Source organism: Chaetura pelagica, unplaced genomic scaffold (genome assembly GCF_000747805.2).
Source record: "Chaetura pelagica isolate M959 unplaced genomic scaffold, ChaPel_1.0 scaffold145, whole genome shotgun sequence".
Classification (NCBI taxonomy): Eukaryota; Metazoa; Chordata; class Aves; order Apodiformes; family Apodidae; genus Chaetura; species Chaetura pelagica.
Window position 1 is genome coordinate 1205341 of NW_009953332.1, and position 16074 is coordinate 1221414.

General features: G+C 39.7%; 1 protein-coding gene across 1 annotated transcript in view; it reads right to left on the reverse strand.

The window, feature by feature from the left end:
* The window catches only part of LMNB1 (lamin B1), a 14189-nt gene extending 1126 nt beyond the window's left edge, over window positions 1-13063 (reverse strand). The window contains exons 1-9 of the mRNA XM_009998166.1: window positions 12999-13063; window positions 12666-12822; window positions 11756-11881; window positions 10649-10822; window positions 9103-9228; window positions 5827-6047; window positions 4681-4906; window positions 1058-1162; window positions 523-642 (exon numbers count right to left, since the gene is read on the reverse strand). Coding sequence (XP_009996468.1) covers window positions 523-642; window positions 1058-1162; window positions 4681-4906; window positions 5827-6047; window positions 9103-9228; window positions 10649-10822; window positions 11756-11881; window positions 12666-12822; window positions 12999-13063 — 1320 coding nt within the window. The remainder of the gene's footprint in view (window positions 1-522; window positions 643-1057; window positions 1163-4680; window positions 4907-5826; window positions 6048-9102; window positions 9229-10648; window positions 10823-11755; window positions 11882-12665; window positions 12823-12998) is intronic.
* Window positions 13064-16074: the final 3011 nt, after the last annotated feature.

Below are 16074 nucleotides of genomic sequence, written 5' to 3' on the forward strand. Positions count from 1 at the left end.
TATACTGATTTTGTCTATATAGTATTACATTCCAATATTTACTTTCAGTTGCAAGATGGCACAGCAACTGTCCAACTCAAGTTTTAGCTCCCATGTTAGCAGAATTATTGATACCTTATTGCTTATAAATTTCACTGTAATCTTATCAACTCTCCCTAACCACAGAGTTTTAAGGAAAAATAAGTTAAGAAACAAGTCACTAAGGTAAGGTTTACTCAAGCTTTTTCTTTTCAAAATGCTATAAGGCACTACACAATTCCTGGGATAAGGGCACTGTCTAAGCAAGTCATGCTACTTATACACAAGATAGAGAGAAAATTTCACACACTTCAATAAATTGAATTCCTGAATTACAGTTAGGACAGACAGGGGCATAGGATGCTTGACTGGAAAGCAAAACAAGAAAACTTTACTGAACACTCATATGCATTTAGGTGCAAAGTCATAACAATGGCTTTACCTGCATCTTCATAGGAGATGCACCACAGAAAGACAAGTTTAAACATATCTGAGGTACTTTACCTCTCCATAAGAATTTTTCAGCACAACTTTCACATCTTCACCAGTGCCCCAAGAAGTCTCATTCTTCCAGATGAGGTCACTAGGAGGGTTGGCAGCAACACCAGAATCTGAAGCCCAGATCTGTTAAAAGAAGTCACATGTGAGCATTATTTGCTAGTCTTACACATTTCCATGTTATTTGAGTTAATGTATTCCATTTAAGTGACACTCGTGAATCTCCCCCAGTTAAGAAAATACAAGTCTCTACATTCTTCCAAAGTCTTTTACAGTAAAAAAATCCCTACTTTAATGCAGAGTTTTGAATATGTAAATGAACAAATTTATGGTCAAAGTTACTGCTCTACATTGAGACTTCCTGAAAAATGAGTCTGTCAAACTTCTTCCCAGCAATTGATACAACTGATTCCCAATACAAAATGTAGGTGATTGGTTTCTGAACATGTACTTAGAATAGACAAAACTAAAAACCTGGTCTTGTTGACACAGAACTTGAACTAAGCCCATTTCAACTAACAGCTCAAGCTTGACAACTTACTGTAACAGTCTGACCCGCCTTTAGTGTGTATTTTAAGGTAAATCTGTAACTGACAGAACTGTTCCCTATTTTTCGGATCATCTCCCAGCCTCCCATAGGTTGATCCTAATGAAAAGGAGAAAAAGTTTCCATCAGCAATCATTTTCTGTTACACATACAAGTATTTTACATATAAGGCTGTGAGGCACAAAATTTTCAGTAAAAGTATTTATCACTTGATCTCCAGTATGCAGTTAGAATAATTTTAGTTAAATTTGTTTTACTTATTTCAAGTTAATGCTGCTTTTTAGTTCTGATGTTGTATTAATTGATATTTATAGTTTGCACCACTTTTGTTATAGCTTGGTTCAGAAAAATACATGAATATTTTAAATCCCTTTGCAAATTATATAATAGTTGTTTGAAACACAGAATGACAACCAGGCTTCTTCAAAAAAATATTCTTTTAGTTATTTTAAAATGTATTTTCACATGTGCTCACCTCTCACCACATACTCCTATGCAAGACCAACAGAATTTTTCCTGTCTTTTTTTTGCTTATCAACTACTTCAAAAGCACTAATATAATAAGCATAGAAATCATTACAGAATGAGTACTTCAAAAGAAGGGTAGACTTTAAATTCTCCCACCAATGGTTTCCAAAAATTGAACAGTTGCCACTGCAGTTTGAAAACAGTCACCTAAAAAAAAAGATTTCTATCTTTGACATATGTATCACCATCTAGAGGAGTCTGTCTCTTCATGTATCCTCATGGTCACAGGCCAGGCCTGGTCCTCATGGGAGACTTCAACCACTCTGATTTGCTGGAAAGGCAACATAGCTAAACACACTTCAGTCCAGAAGAATCCTGCAGAACACTGAGGATAACCCTCTAACACAGGTGGTGGAGGAACCTATGAGGAAAAGTGTACTGCTGGATCTTGTATGAACAAAGAAAGTGATTAGGGTTGTAAGGGATAGAGGCAACCTTGGCTGCAGTGACCACAAGATAGGGGAGTTGAACATCCTGCATGGAAAAAGAAATAAGTAGAATTACAACCCTGGACTTCAGAAGAGCTAAGCTGAGTCTCTTTAAAGAACTACTCAATGAAATACTATGGGTTAGGACTCTAGAAGATAGGGGCATCCATGAGCTGGTCAATATTCAAACACTGCTTCCTCCAGGCTTAAGGTCAGTGTGTCCGTCTAAGTAAGAAATCAAGGAGAGGAGACAGGAGACCTGCAGGGATGAGTAAAGGTCTTCTGGAAAAACTCAAATGAAAGGAGATTTACAGAATGTGGACTGGTCACTTGGGAAGAATGTAGGAATGCTGTCAGAGCATGCAGGGATGCAATGCCAAAAGCTAAGGCCCACCTGGACTTAAGGCAAGGAGTATCAAAGACAACAAGCAGGGCTTTTTTCAGTATATTGGTTAAAAAAAAGGAAGACTAGGGAATGTGTGGGCCCACTAATAACTGAGATGGGCACCATGTGGACAGGAGACACAGGGAAGGAGTTACTGAATGCCTTCTTTGCTTCAGTCTTGACTGCTGAAGCCAACCCTCATGAATCCCAGATCCTGGAGGTAGGAAAAGAAGTCTGAAAAGACGACAACTTTGCCTTGTTAGTAAAGGACCAGGTTAGAGACCACTTAGCCAAACTGGACATCCATAAATCCATAAAGTTATTGGGAGTGGTCAGCATTGATTAAATGAGGGAAAATCATGCTTGCTCAGTCTGATAGCCTTCTATGCTGTCGTAACTGCTTGCTGATGAGGGATCCAATGAGGTTCAACAAGCCTAAATGTAAGGTCCTGCAAGGAGGAACAGCCCAGTGCTTCAGCACAGGTTAAGGACTGACCGGCTGGAAAGCAGCCATGAGAAGCATCTTGAAGTCTTGGTAGACAATAAGTTAACCATAAGCCAGAAATAGGTCCTTGTGGCCAAGGAGGCCAATAGTACCCTGGGACACATAAGGAACAGTGTGGCCAGCAGGTCAAGGAAGGTCATCTTTCTCCTCTATTCTACCCTACTGAGGTAGTGTCTGCCTCCAGTTCCGGGCTCTCCAGTTCAAGAGGGACAGGGAACTACTGGAGAGAGTCCAGCAGAGGGCAACAAAGATGACTGGGAGACGAGCATCTCGCTTACAAGGAAAGGTTACGAGAGCTGTGACTGTTTAGCCTGGAGAAGAGACTGAAAGGAGATCTTAGCAATGTCTAGAAATATCTAGAGGTGCAAGGAGTATGGAGCCAGACTCTTTTCAGTAGTGTCTGGTACAGGACAAGGGGCAATGAGCACAAAGTGGAATACAGGAGGTTCCATCTGAACATGAGGATGAACTTCTTTACTATGAGGGTGTCAGAGCACTAGAGCAGGCTGCCCAAGGCATCTGTGGAGTCTCCTTCTCTGGAGATGGTAAAAACCCATCTGGATGCAATCCTGTGTAATGTGCTGTAGGCAATCCTGCTTTAGCAGGGGGCTTGGACCAGATCACCTCTGAGGTCCCTTCCAACTCCAACCATTCTGTGATTCTGTGACTAGCAGAGACTGAGACATTTGGAACCAGACTTGTCTTTGTCATCTAAAACATCAAGATGAGCTGCCTTATAATGAAGTTAAAGGATCTGATGACATTGGACAAAGCCTGTGTGCCACTGAAAACAAAGAATGCAGCTCACACTTCCACATGAACCTGGGGCAGACAGCACAGGAGAAGGCAAGAATTACTGAGACCTTCTCTGAAACCAAAGCTGAAAGAAATTAGGTCTTGTAATATGGCATCCTAATAAAACAATGCTTAATTCTCTCTTCTCCCAAAGGCTTTAAGAAATCAGTCCTAAGTCTCCAATCTCTCCTGTGATGACATGCAGGAGTCCTGTGTCTATAGCACAGGACTTCTTAGGCAGAAATTTTAAGTAATGCTAGGTGCGGAGAGGGAGTCAGGGGTCACATGTACCAAATACAAGTTAGCATCATACTGAAAGCAGCATAAGGAAAAGTACCCTTTAATAAAAAAAAAGTGTGTTCCCAGTATAAACTCCAGCCTATTCACAGAATAAAATAATCTGAGTAATCATCATAAAGGTGGCTTTGGCTTGAGAACTAAGGACTACTAAAAACTGTGGATGAAGGCAAGAAAGAAGGAAAGGCAAAGAAGGAATACTGATTTAAAGGACCTACATGCAAGTCCAAGGCACCCAGGTCATTCCTTACATTTAGGAATTTATTTTACACCAGTATGTATTTTTTTAGTGGGGTGTTTACGGCCAAGAAAGTTTTTATAAGGCTTCTAAAGTAGACTAGTGTCTGCTTGCACTCCATCCTATCAGTGACAATGTTACCTTTACAGGCACATCACTTGCAAGGCAGAACTGAAGAGTGACTTAACACTTTGATGGGTAAGCAACTTAGCAACTAAAGTGCTGTGAGAAGCATTAAAATCTATTAGAAATAAGTAATTTTCAGTCCACGATACTGTATGAAAGCTTGTTTTGTGACACACTAGTTTCTTAGTGCCACCTCTTAGACACCATGCTTTAGCTCCAGGGTCAGCATGAAGCCTGTGGGCTGAATGGGTGCTGAGGATGCTTCCATCTCTCACCACCCCATTGTAAGGAAGTGCTATGTGTATGTTTTCAAACCTGTTTGGAGGTGTTCTTCAGCTGGATAAATTTTCCATCTACATCTATCTCCTCAATGGAGACACTGCCAGTTGTAGAAGCTAAGTGGGAAATGCTGACACTACTGCTAGCTTCAGATTCCTCTACATCAAGCCTCCTCCTCTTCCCCCTGGTTGTACAGACGCTGTGGCTTGATGAAGCCTGTGACACAGTCACACGGGAAGATGGGCTTCCAGAAAGTTGCAATCTGTATTGAAGAAAAGAAATATCCATGTATCACACTGGTTTTACTTTGTCCACTTTCATAAACTTTCTTCTTCTCTTCTCGTCTTATCATAGAATTATACAGAAAAAAGTACAGGAACATAGCAAACAAAGCACATTGCATGAGAAGCCTTAGGTATTTTTTAAAGAATTGAATAAAGTCTTGTCAGTTAGCTGACTAATACTTTTGGAGCTTGAATACCGACAGAATGCTACATTAAAGGCACCTCTATGCATTTGTTAAAGACTGCATTCCTGGGTAGATGAAACACAAAGAGAACACTCTCTGGGGGACTTAAGCCATTTGAGGAAGTTTATGCAAAAACCCAATGGCACAGGAGCTTTTGCTGTTTGATCCCCACACTTGAGAGGAACCACCCCGGACCAGTAGGATGGCATTCAGAAAACACTGAAGTATGAAGCTATTTTAAATGACAGCTGCGACTCACCAGGTGAGAACTTTCAATATTGTCAAAATCAGATGTGGAAAATGCAGCTAGCTGATAAGCTGGGCAACCATTAAAACTACTGCTTCATTAAAATTGTTCTATACTTAAAGAAACTTGGCTAACAATTAAGTAACCCCCTAATTAACTCTGAAAAATATTAATTATGGCACCAGAAAGGCCGACAAATGACAATTCAATTCATTGCATCCTCAGTGCTGAATCGTAACAGAAGGGTATTGCTCCCTTGAGAGGTATTGGTCTGCTACTCAAGCAGCTTGGTCTCATGGAGACTAGAAGCATGTGTGTAAAGACAGGAGAGGGCAAAACCAAAGTGCCTTGGAAACTACAGTAAGGCACTTAATGAATGCATTCCCAGTAAGAACTGCCTTTTCACAGAGAAGAAAATTAAGGGAAGCACATGGATACCAACATTTGTTGCTATATTCATTCATACCTTTCCTCTTCAGCTTCCAGCAACTTCCTATAGGCACTTATTTCCATATCAAGGCCCAGTTTCACATCCAATAGTTTTTCATGGTCACTGAGCTGCTCCTGCATCAGAGTTCTTATCTCTTCCACTTCCTTCTCCTTTGCAAAGAGTGTTTTGCAACAGTTTTCCTTTTCCTTGGCCAAGATGTCTTCAAGCTCTTCCACTTTCTTCTGCCATGCTCTAGACTAGAAAACATTGAAAACATCAGCAGTGCAAAGGAAAGCTCACTTAATTCTATTGAGGCTATAGAATTAAAAATATTAGGTTAAGCAACTCCCTTCTGAATTCAAACTTGCCTATATTTAACTTCCTGTTCTCCTACTGACGTGCGGAATAACGACTTTAGAACCAATAAGGTTATAAAGAAGGTATGTTTATTCAGCGCTGGGTGCACGGGGGATGGCTCCTCCACAAGTGTGCACACCCTAGGACTATTGGCAAGGTCATTATATGCCACAAAGTAATACATATTCATCTATACTGCTGCATATACATTAGGTGTCCAAGGATAGGGAGGGGTTATTACAATTAATCATTAGCATAGTTGCCCCCCGAGCTCCTCCTTGTTGCACTTGCGCAGTATCTTCTGGTGGTCATGGGCAGGGGTCTTTGGGATGAAGGCCGTATGTCTTCCTCGCTGTGCACTTTTCACCTCTTGGCATTCCTTTCTGGGGTCTGCACCAGGGTCTTGTCTTCTCTGCAAGTTTCTGTGGGAGCATCCTCCCACACAATACATTCCCTCACAATTCAGGCCGAAGTAAACATCCGAACGTGCCAGAAGAGGAGATGAGGTGGAGAGTCTTGATTGAGCCTGGGCCAAGGAGCCAGTCACTGTTCAGACCGTGGCAGGCTCCAGTACAACTGACCAATCATCAGTGCAACCCTGGACATGCAAAATCCGGGCTAAGGGTATATAAGTGCCTGTAATTTCTAATAAAGTTGAAGTTTGCTCTATCAATCATATTGATTGTCTTGCATTCTTCCCTCGCTGGAATACACCTCCACTAGCCGGCCAGGCACACCGACATTCCCTCACAATTCAGGCCTTATCTATACATTCCAAGCCTTATCTATGCTAAGCAGTGCCATCCTGTTTACTCCTTGTGTGTTAGTCCTTTCTACCAAGGTAGGCCATCTGGCTTTCCTCAGATCAGTACCTCAAATTCCAATGGAACTTACAACATACTGCTCCATTCTTCTGAGATTTGACAATGTTATGACACTTGAGTTTACTCAGTTGAGAAAAATTAAGCCTAAGAGTCAAACCATTTAAGACATTCTGGACAGGACACAGAATCAAAGAGCAGCTCTGTGTACTTCACATCCTATGTAAGTAATTAGCTTTCAGATATCAACTTCCTGCTTCAGTTTACTGCTGTCAATTCTGAATTGAGAAGTTCCTCTAAAGGAATAGGGGTCGTCAGTGAAAACCTGTCTGTCTGCTTTCATAGTCTTCAAGGCTTGCTTAAAGTACAGTGTTAAGTGTTTCATGAACGAAGCTAATTTGCCCCATACTTTGAAAATCACATCAAGGCAGTAGAAATGAATATTGTAGATACCAAATGGAATCCTTATCAAAGAAAGGCCAAATAATGACAGCTTTAAGGCTTTCTTCTGGTTGACAGTCTCTTGAGTTTTTTTTACTTAAAGGACACAGGAACCAATGCCTCATAATTACCTTGGCCAGCTAAGTCACCAAGTTTCCTAAGCAGGCACTCCACTTCAGAAGTCATTATAGTCCACAGACAATGAAAACAGGGAGTCTAAAAGGCTGACACACAGGACCAGCATAACTGATCATTAATGTCAGGAGCCAGATAAGGAATTAAATAAAAGTGCCACACAAAAGATCCCAGTGGAAACTACTACAGAGCTCAGTGTTGGTAACTCAAACCAGACCAGCACTGGTGATGAGACTTTTGCAAGAGAACAGTGCTGGCAAATGGAAAAACTCTGCTGGTTGACATCACTAGCACCAGCAGTGATGGTAGTTGGGACTACAAAGCCCCAATAGCACAACAATAAAATGGGGTTTTGGGTGGACAATTGTGCTCAAACTGGCAGAAGTTCATTTCAATAGCCAACACCTCTGCAAATTCAGAAGCAAGTTCTCTGAATCTAACTGTCACTCTGAAGTAAACAACAGATCATAGGTAATTAATTGAAGTAAGAAGGCAAGTAACTAGATACACCTGTAGACTGAACCACCAAAAGATGGCAATCTAAAGGCAGAAATAAGTAGAACTATTGATCCAGTTCTTCTGTGACCTCATGCATATTCATTACATCACCTGCTCTTTTCCAGAGCCTAATTTGTCTCTTAACAGAAAACTGGGAAGACTAAAACTAGTATCTGCCAAGTTACTTGAAAAATCATGAAATAACATCCCCTGCATTTATATTCTTCACTTGAAATACAGAGCATTTTGAAGTCCTACAAGAATCTACTGTACAGAATTAATACAATTCAAAATATATCACAGAGAGGATCTAAGCCAAATATTACTAACATTTTGTATGTTTTAAAATAATGTTTTGTTGCTTTTTCAACTGATTAGTAAGTTACAAAAGCCCACTTCAGAACCAACTCCTAGCATTTCTCATTTTCACTCTAGATCTCCACTATAGCACATGACATTACTCCCATCAAGTAAGCTAATACTGAATGTATAGCTTGTCATAGGCTGGGTCATACTCCTTTGGGTGTGGTCTGTGCTCTCTGATCTTGGTTTCTGCTCAAGACCTTGCTCTGAAAACATTCAAGTATAGTTATTTAATGTATTTTCTCAGTCTCACTTTTTATCCTAATCCTAGTAAGTTCCTACTTCTTTTTAGAGTTCTAAATGCAAATGGGATCTGGGACAGAAAGACTCCAGCTCTATCTTTAAATATTGCTTTGTGGAATTCCATGCTAGGCTGTTCAATTACTACAGATCAGAACTAAATTGCTTAGAATCTCAAGAACATTTAATACAGAGCCCTTGTCTAAAATGTCCCATCTATGTGCAAAAGTTTTCACAAAATCCAGTTAACAGTGCCACCTTTAATACTTGCACTGTAGCAGGATGCACAAGGAATTCAACTGTGTTGAAAGGAAACATTGAGAAATGTGAAACAGTACAGTAGAACAGAAGACAAATTCAAATAGTGATGCTGAAAATACAAGTTAAGGGAAGGACAGTCCTTTAATTAAAAAAGTCAACAGCTGTAACTAGCAAGACTGAGCAAACAGCTTGTTACCTCTTTCTGAAGGCTGCTAACATGAGAAGACAGATTTTCAATTCGCACGTGACTTTCATTCAGTTCTTCTCTTACTGACTTAGCTGTGGATTCACTCCTTTCAGAGGCAAGCCTAGCATTTTCAAGCTGCAGTAGATCAAGGTAAGACATCAGTTTCACAGTAACTTTTATAGAAAGACTTAAGTCCCTAAAAACTACACACAGCACTAAACCATAAAGTTCCTTTATGCAGCTCTAACACGATGAATCATCTTTTATTTAGGGGTTAAATATAGTGGCTCAATTACCATGTTGGATTGCCCTACTTGAAAATCCCAATCTTCTGAATATTTATTGTAGGATTAGTAAATTTCCCTTATAGACATTACTGAAGTTGGACTACTAAGTTCAGTTTTCATGCTGGCCAGTGTTTATCTTTACATACTTGATTACTGTTGATCTGATTTTGAGTATGCTTGAACAGAAGAAACTGAACTGAAATTGCCAGTTCTTTAAAAAAGCAAACTTATGTTTTCAGCCAACATGTTGGCTGAGCCAACAATTCATAATGTGCCTTCAGATTCAGTATCAGTGCCAGGTGTCACTACTGCTTCATTCTGTCACAACTTGAAGCTCAAATAACTAGCTAAATCCACTTGAGCAGCATCAGACTTATTATTGAACTTGTAGTTGCAGATGAAATGGAATCTAAAAAAGCTTTAAAGTAAGAGTCCAAAACCACAGAAACTGTATACCTGAAGAGATGGAACAAGAATGTCTTAATTATGAAAGGCTTTTTTAGACTAAAAATATATTTAAAATTTAAAGTAAGATATAGCAAAAATATAAGTTTTTCCACGTCAGATTGAAGCCCTGAACATAAGCAACTGTACAAGGTTAATACAGTAAAGACTGAAAAGACTGAAAACTATGCTAACAAATTCAGTTTGCTTCAGTTTTTCTTCTGTGACATCCCACCTTGTTTTTAAAAACACAAACTGCAACAAGTATAGTCACAGAAACCAGGTTGAGTTGAGACATCAGAACCTCTCCTGACAGAAATGTAATCTAGGCTCATAGTTGAGGAAGGAAATTATGAAGTATAACTGATTTCAACTTGAGTATGCTTCTTCTATAGAAGAGTGAAAAGCAGAAATCATTTGGTGTAGTAAAACTTTCCCTTGTTTTGTACAGGATCAGAGAACTCAGAATGCTGTATTCTCAACAGGCCCTTCTATGAAAATAGTTTTATACAACTACAGGAGCCCATATGTTGATCACCAAGACAATGTTACAGCTGACACAAACTTTCCCCATAATAAACCCAGTACTAGCACTTTTCCACACAGTTCACCTTCACATGGTTCTTCCTACTCTTACATTATTGCATGTTTTGGGGATTAAAGCTGCTCCCAAAATGAGACCTGAAAATGTAAATTCATATTAAAAAACACAGTAATTTTAAACCAAGATCCAGAACAAAATCTTCTATAATGCAAGTAGGTAGTTTATCTTTCCATTAAAATAAAAACCACATCAGACAACTGCATGAAAAATATGTTCTCACTTGGGCAGAGTAAGTCTGTTTAAGTTCTTCTTGGTAAAGCTTCAGTTGTACATCATGCTGTTGTCTCATTTCGTGAAGAGCCTGGGCCAATTTTTGTTGATATTCAACACGATATCCAGAAGAAGAAAGCTGAGCCAAGGAAGCTTCATATTTCTTTTTTGCTTCATTAATTTCCTAAGAGAGAAAAAATAAAACATTCAGTAAGTACAAGACAAACTATCCACTGAGCAGCTAGCAATACAGATTTTAGCTAGTCTTGTGGACCAGCACATTAGTCTGACATTGAAACTCTCAGTAGAAACACAGGCTCATTTCTCCTGTCTGTTCTGCACACAACCTAATTTTGCAATAGCAAGTGATTGAAATAAGAGCTAGGATACCATCAGAATCTAAAGTCACATTTCCTTCTGAGAACTGTCTGCATTTTCAACAAATACATCTCAATATGATTAGATTTTAGAAATACATCCTGACTTTCTTTAGGAGTCTTGTACAAAATGGAAGTACTGTGAAATAAAATTAATTTTCATTAAGCAACATTTTCCCATATATGTGTATGCTTACCCATGGTGTCTAGAAAAAAGGATTTCAATAATGTGAACAAAGATAAAAATACAATTAGCAAGGAACAAAAGACAGTATGGTTAGATACATCTGGTACTGCTCTAAGGTTCCTCCTGGAAAGCTTAAAAGTACTGCTAGTGAAGGGGAGAGCGCCATCACAAGCATCCTATTAGAAAGTTCTGAAATTAAAAACCAGCATCTGTTGAGTGTTTTTCTCCACTTTGCGAAACAGAGATTTTATGAAAAATAATTAACTTAGTAATTACTATGGAAAAGTCATGTACATCACAATGCCATGGGCAGAATTCACCATGAAACAATGGGATATGTGAAGCTACTTTATCACAAGAGCTGACTTTTTTCCTGGAAACCTAAAAAAGGTTAGAAATCTGCCAACTACAGGTAAAACCTGTTGAGTAAGAGTTCAGACCAGACAACTTTCTGAGGTCCTTCCCAACCTAAGTTATTGTAGTATTCTAGAATAAGCACCCCAGTTGTCCTCTTCCCTTTAAAAATGTGAATTCTTGAGACTGAAGCCTTTACCTCCTCATACATGACTTTACGAAATTCCAGGTCCTCAAGGAGAGACTGACAACGGTTTTCAAGATCGACCTTTAATAAGGTTTCACTTGCGAGTTTCTCCTTGGCAGCAGCTAATTCAGCTTCCAGCTTTAAGAAAAAAATCAGCACAATTAAGTAGCAGAATTTGTGTAATGCAACGACCTAAACTACCTAGAAGTACAGCTAACTGCATGTTATGGTTGAACTTGGCAAGCAAATCCAATATTCACATCATTGTCATTCCCCAAAACCCTTTTGAAATCACTTGCACTGGTAAATTCTAGATATTTCTCATTTGTAACTAGCATTAAAGTGCTTCTTAGCAGTTTTCCTTACAAAACTTCTGTTTTTCTACATAGCAAATAGTTTCCTGGTCTACTCAACTCATCTTCCTAGGGTGGTGTTAAGATCACAAATCATGTTTCAATGGGTTAACAAAACTAGCATTCCCCCCACCTTGGTTCTATCAGATGCCTGGAAGACCAAGAACCACAGGCAGAACCAAAAGGAGGGCAGAGAATCACAAACTGTTACTTGTTAGTTACTCATTACAGACATTTGTGAAGTCAGTCTCTCCCCAGAACAGTTCTACAATTGGTCAAGTTTATTTTGACTCTTGATCTGCTTTCTTCAACACAAGTACAACCCCTTGCAATTTCAGAATCTATTACACCATTCCTTGTGTTAATAAAGTGAACAGTAGTGGATATGGTCACCTACTCAACATTGTTTCCAATGTTGACACTGAAACCATTTATAATTGTAACTACATGACAGGTTTGAACCATTTTTTTTTTTACTACCGAGTTGCATTTTACCAGAATGACAGCTCTTATTATAAATACATCTCGCTTATGGACAGAAGCTTGATGGTTAAGTTTCTTCTTCTCACCTGCCCAATTTGATCTTTCAAGTTGTCGGTCTCTCCTTTCAGATTCTGATTCTCACCAAGGAGTGTGGCCAGTGCAGTTTCTTTAGTGTTGAAGGCTATTTCCAGCTCTCTGAGTTTGACATTGATTGTATTTAGATCATATTCCTTTTTGATGTAACTGGAAAAAACAGAGTGGTAAGAAAAGCTAAAAATGCTGTTAAAGTAGACTAATAAAATAAGGTACAATCTGAATCCTGAACTTGAGAAACATCCAACAAAAAAACTTTCTGTATTGTCTTAATTTACTCTAATTTAAATGAACTCCTGCTTTCTCATCTGAGAGAAGTAACTTACCTTTGTAGCCTCTTATCCACAGAGGAACTTGTGCAGATGCACTGTCTAGGCTGACAAAAGCCCATTTCCAATTAACAGACCAGCTTCTCAGTGAAAATCGCTCCTTACTATCTATAAACAAGTCCTCCACAAGCAGCAGATGTAGCATAGTGAACAACTATGCAGGACCCTTCTAACTATACATAATGGCAAAGTTCCACAGATTGATGGAAAGATACTCAAACCCTGTCTTTATGACTGTGCCATCACTGAAACACCATTGGTGTGTAGGTACAGGTGTCTTTCTTTACAAAAGCAAATACACAAGCTTTTGAAATTCCCACTTAGACTTTGTGTCTACACAAGCAGTCAAACAGTTTCTACAGGTTTATTCCATAAAATGGCATATACAAAGAAAATTAAAATAAGAAATGCCACCAACACAAACTCATTGTCTTCAGCCTAAGATAATTATTCACAAATAATGCTACAACAGGCTATTATCAAAAACAGGGGAAAGGAAAATCTTGATCAGGAATCATAGTGACTGACATTTCGCTGGCACAAGCAGCTGTGTTTAAACGTGCAATACAAATTCTTCCACCTTGAAGATGATTCTTTTTCTCTCTGGGATACCAGCAATTCTTTAGTAAGAGCACTAGCATTCAGGAGTTCTAGATGTTTATAATCAAACTATGAACATTTTACAAGAACTGGCAGATGCAGGCTCGATGAGACAACTGCTTTCACATTCTTCCTCACTCCTCACACTTCTCTTTGCAGAAGTGAAAAAAGTTTACAACAGTAAACAGAGGATACTTAAAATTGGATACAGATTATTAAGAACAAGATCCAAAAGTGCCAAAACAGTACGTTCACTACTTTTAAAATAATTGTACTGCTTATAAGAAACAACAGAAATACTTCTCAGCAAAATAAAGCTAATGTAAAATCAACACACAGCTTTAAAATCACAGACTCTCAGATTTAAATTATGTTCTTCCAAGACTACATGCGAGCACATGAAATTAACATCATGCTCAAGAGAGGCGTGCGCACAAAGGCTTGTAAAAAGCTATCTGTACAAAGAAAATTAGTGTGTGGCTGTCCTGGCACTAGAGCCACAAGATGGCAGGCTTTACATAACAGACTTAGCACTAGCAAACCCCGCGCCTGTTGAGTAACATCACACTCAGAGGAAGGCTGCAAGAGCCTTGGACACAGGCAAGACTCCTCAGCACTCCACTCTTTTTTCCATGTCAAGCTCCTCGGCACTCTCCAGTCCCTCCATGGCATTTTATGTACCACTTCTTAGACTCCTTAGTTCAGAGCAGTTGGGTCCACAGCTCAGAAAAAAAAACAGAGAACATAGGTTTTGGACAGATGGTCTCCTACTTCCAGCTCTCTACAGTATTCACTAGGTATCTCTGTCCTGTCCCTCCCACCCAGGCCTGCAGGAACTTCAGCACAAAGGGAAGCTGTACAGCAGAGGACCAAAAAGAGGGAAAGAAAGGTATTTTGCTACTGTAGGTCTGTAATAAAAATCTCTCCATCACTTTCTGGGAAGTATGAAGGCTCACATTAAGCCTTTATTTAGTCATCACTGCTGGATAAAGCTTTACTCAAAACATAAAGAAAATTCCACATGGGCTCCCACAAGACTCTGTGATGAAACCAAGCCTATCAAGTTGGATCCTGAAACTAGGAAGCTGCACATAGACAGGGACACAGCATGCAGCCCTAAATTATGCTGGAGTCTGAAACAGGAAAACTCCTCACGCATCTTAAAGCTACTGGCTTTTAAATTTTTAATGCAAGTAGCTCTACCACTTGCAAACAGGTAGCCAGCCAAGAAGAAAGCTTCTGCAACTAAGGCAGCAGAGAGAAAGATGAAAAGAGAAAGACAAAAAGATGAAAGAGAAAAATACTGAATTAAAACCCAATAGACTATGTGTACCATTAAATTAGGTATTATCAGTTGCATCAGCCCAAAATACCTTCCTTGCTTGTTTGCAACTAAACTGCCTGTGAAGTAATCCTGTAATTTAATGCATCTGAAGACACAGAAGGGGAAAAAAAGAATTAAAGCACTACTAGTTGTTAGCATTATCAGTTGTCTGAGACAGCTCATCTGAACACACAGAATGAAAACAGGAACTGGAGCTCAATGCTTCAAACACTGAAAGCCAGATGAAATCTCAGCAATTCAGCACTGTGATCCCAGCCCTACAGCAATATGGAAAACAAGATCAGAGATGCCTCTGTGAATTATAAGAGCTAGCATAAATGTATACAACATACTCTTCACTCTTACACCTACTAATTTTTACCAGGATGACCTTCAGCCTCTAGACAACAGCTAGCTTCTTCCTCCACAGAAAGCCAAAGCTGCACCTCAAAATAACAAATAAAAAAAACTCCCAACACATTCCTGTTGAAGTGTTCAGAAATTAGCCAGAAACTACTCCCAGTAGTTTGGCTCACGAAAGAGAAATAAAAGCAAAGAAGTAATTGCTGACTTGACTTGTTGTCTCTTCCGACTTTCAGGTGCAGAAATCTTTTTAATCATGGAACTGCTTTTTTTTTTTTAAATAGCACACAATAGGATCTGCCCCCAAAAAACCCACCAGTTTCCATTAATTTCCACTGCACTCCGTGCACTTCAGAAGCCTAACCCACAACGTTTAACTCACGTAGACACTACAGAGCATAAATAACAGCCCCTCTCCTGCCTGGCATAACCAGCACAACCATCCCATGGAGCGACAGCCACAAACGTTCTAGGAGAGGCTCAGCACCGTGCGTGCACCTTGCAAACTCTGGGGACAGCTGGCCATGAATCCACCTTTTGCAACAACTGAACATGCAGCAAAGCGAAGAGAAAGTCTAGTTATTTTTTTTAAGTACGCCTGACTGGGGTATCTGCTCCTCTCCGTCCGTTAGTTTTTCACTTGACACCTTTCGGAAAGGACGCCCGGACCCCCAGGAGCCTCGGCACGGGCTGTCGTGTCCCCGCGGGCTTCATCCCGCAGCAGCTCGTACCCCGGGGATGCGGGATGCGCGGGGAAAGGACGGGGATGCGCGTGGGCGGGGGTGC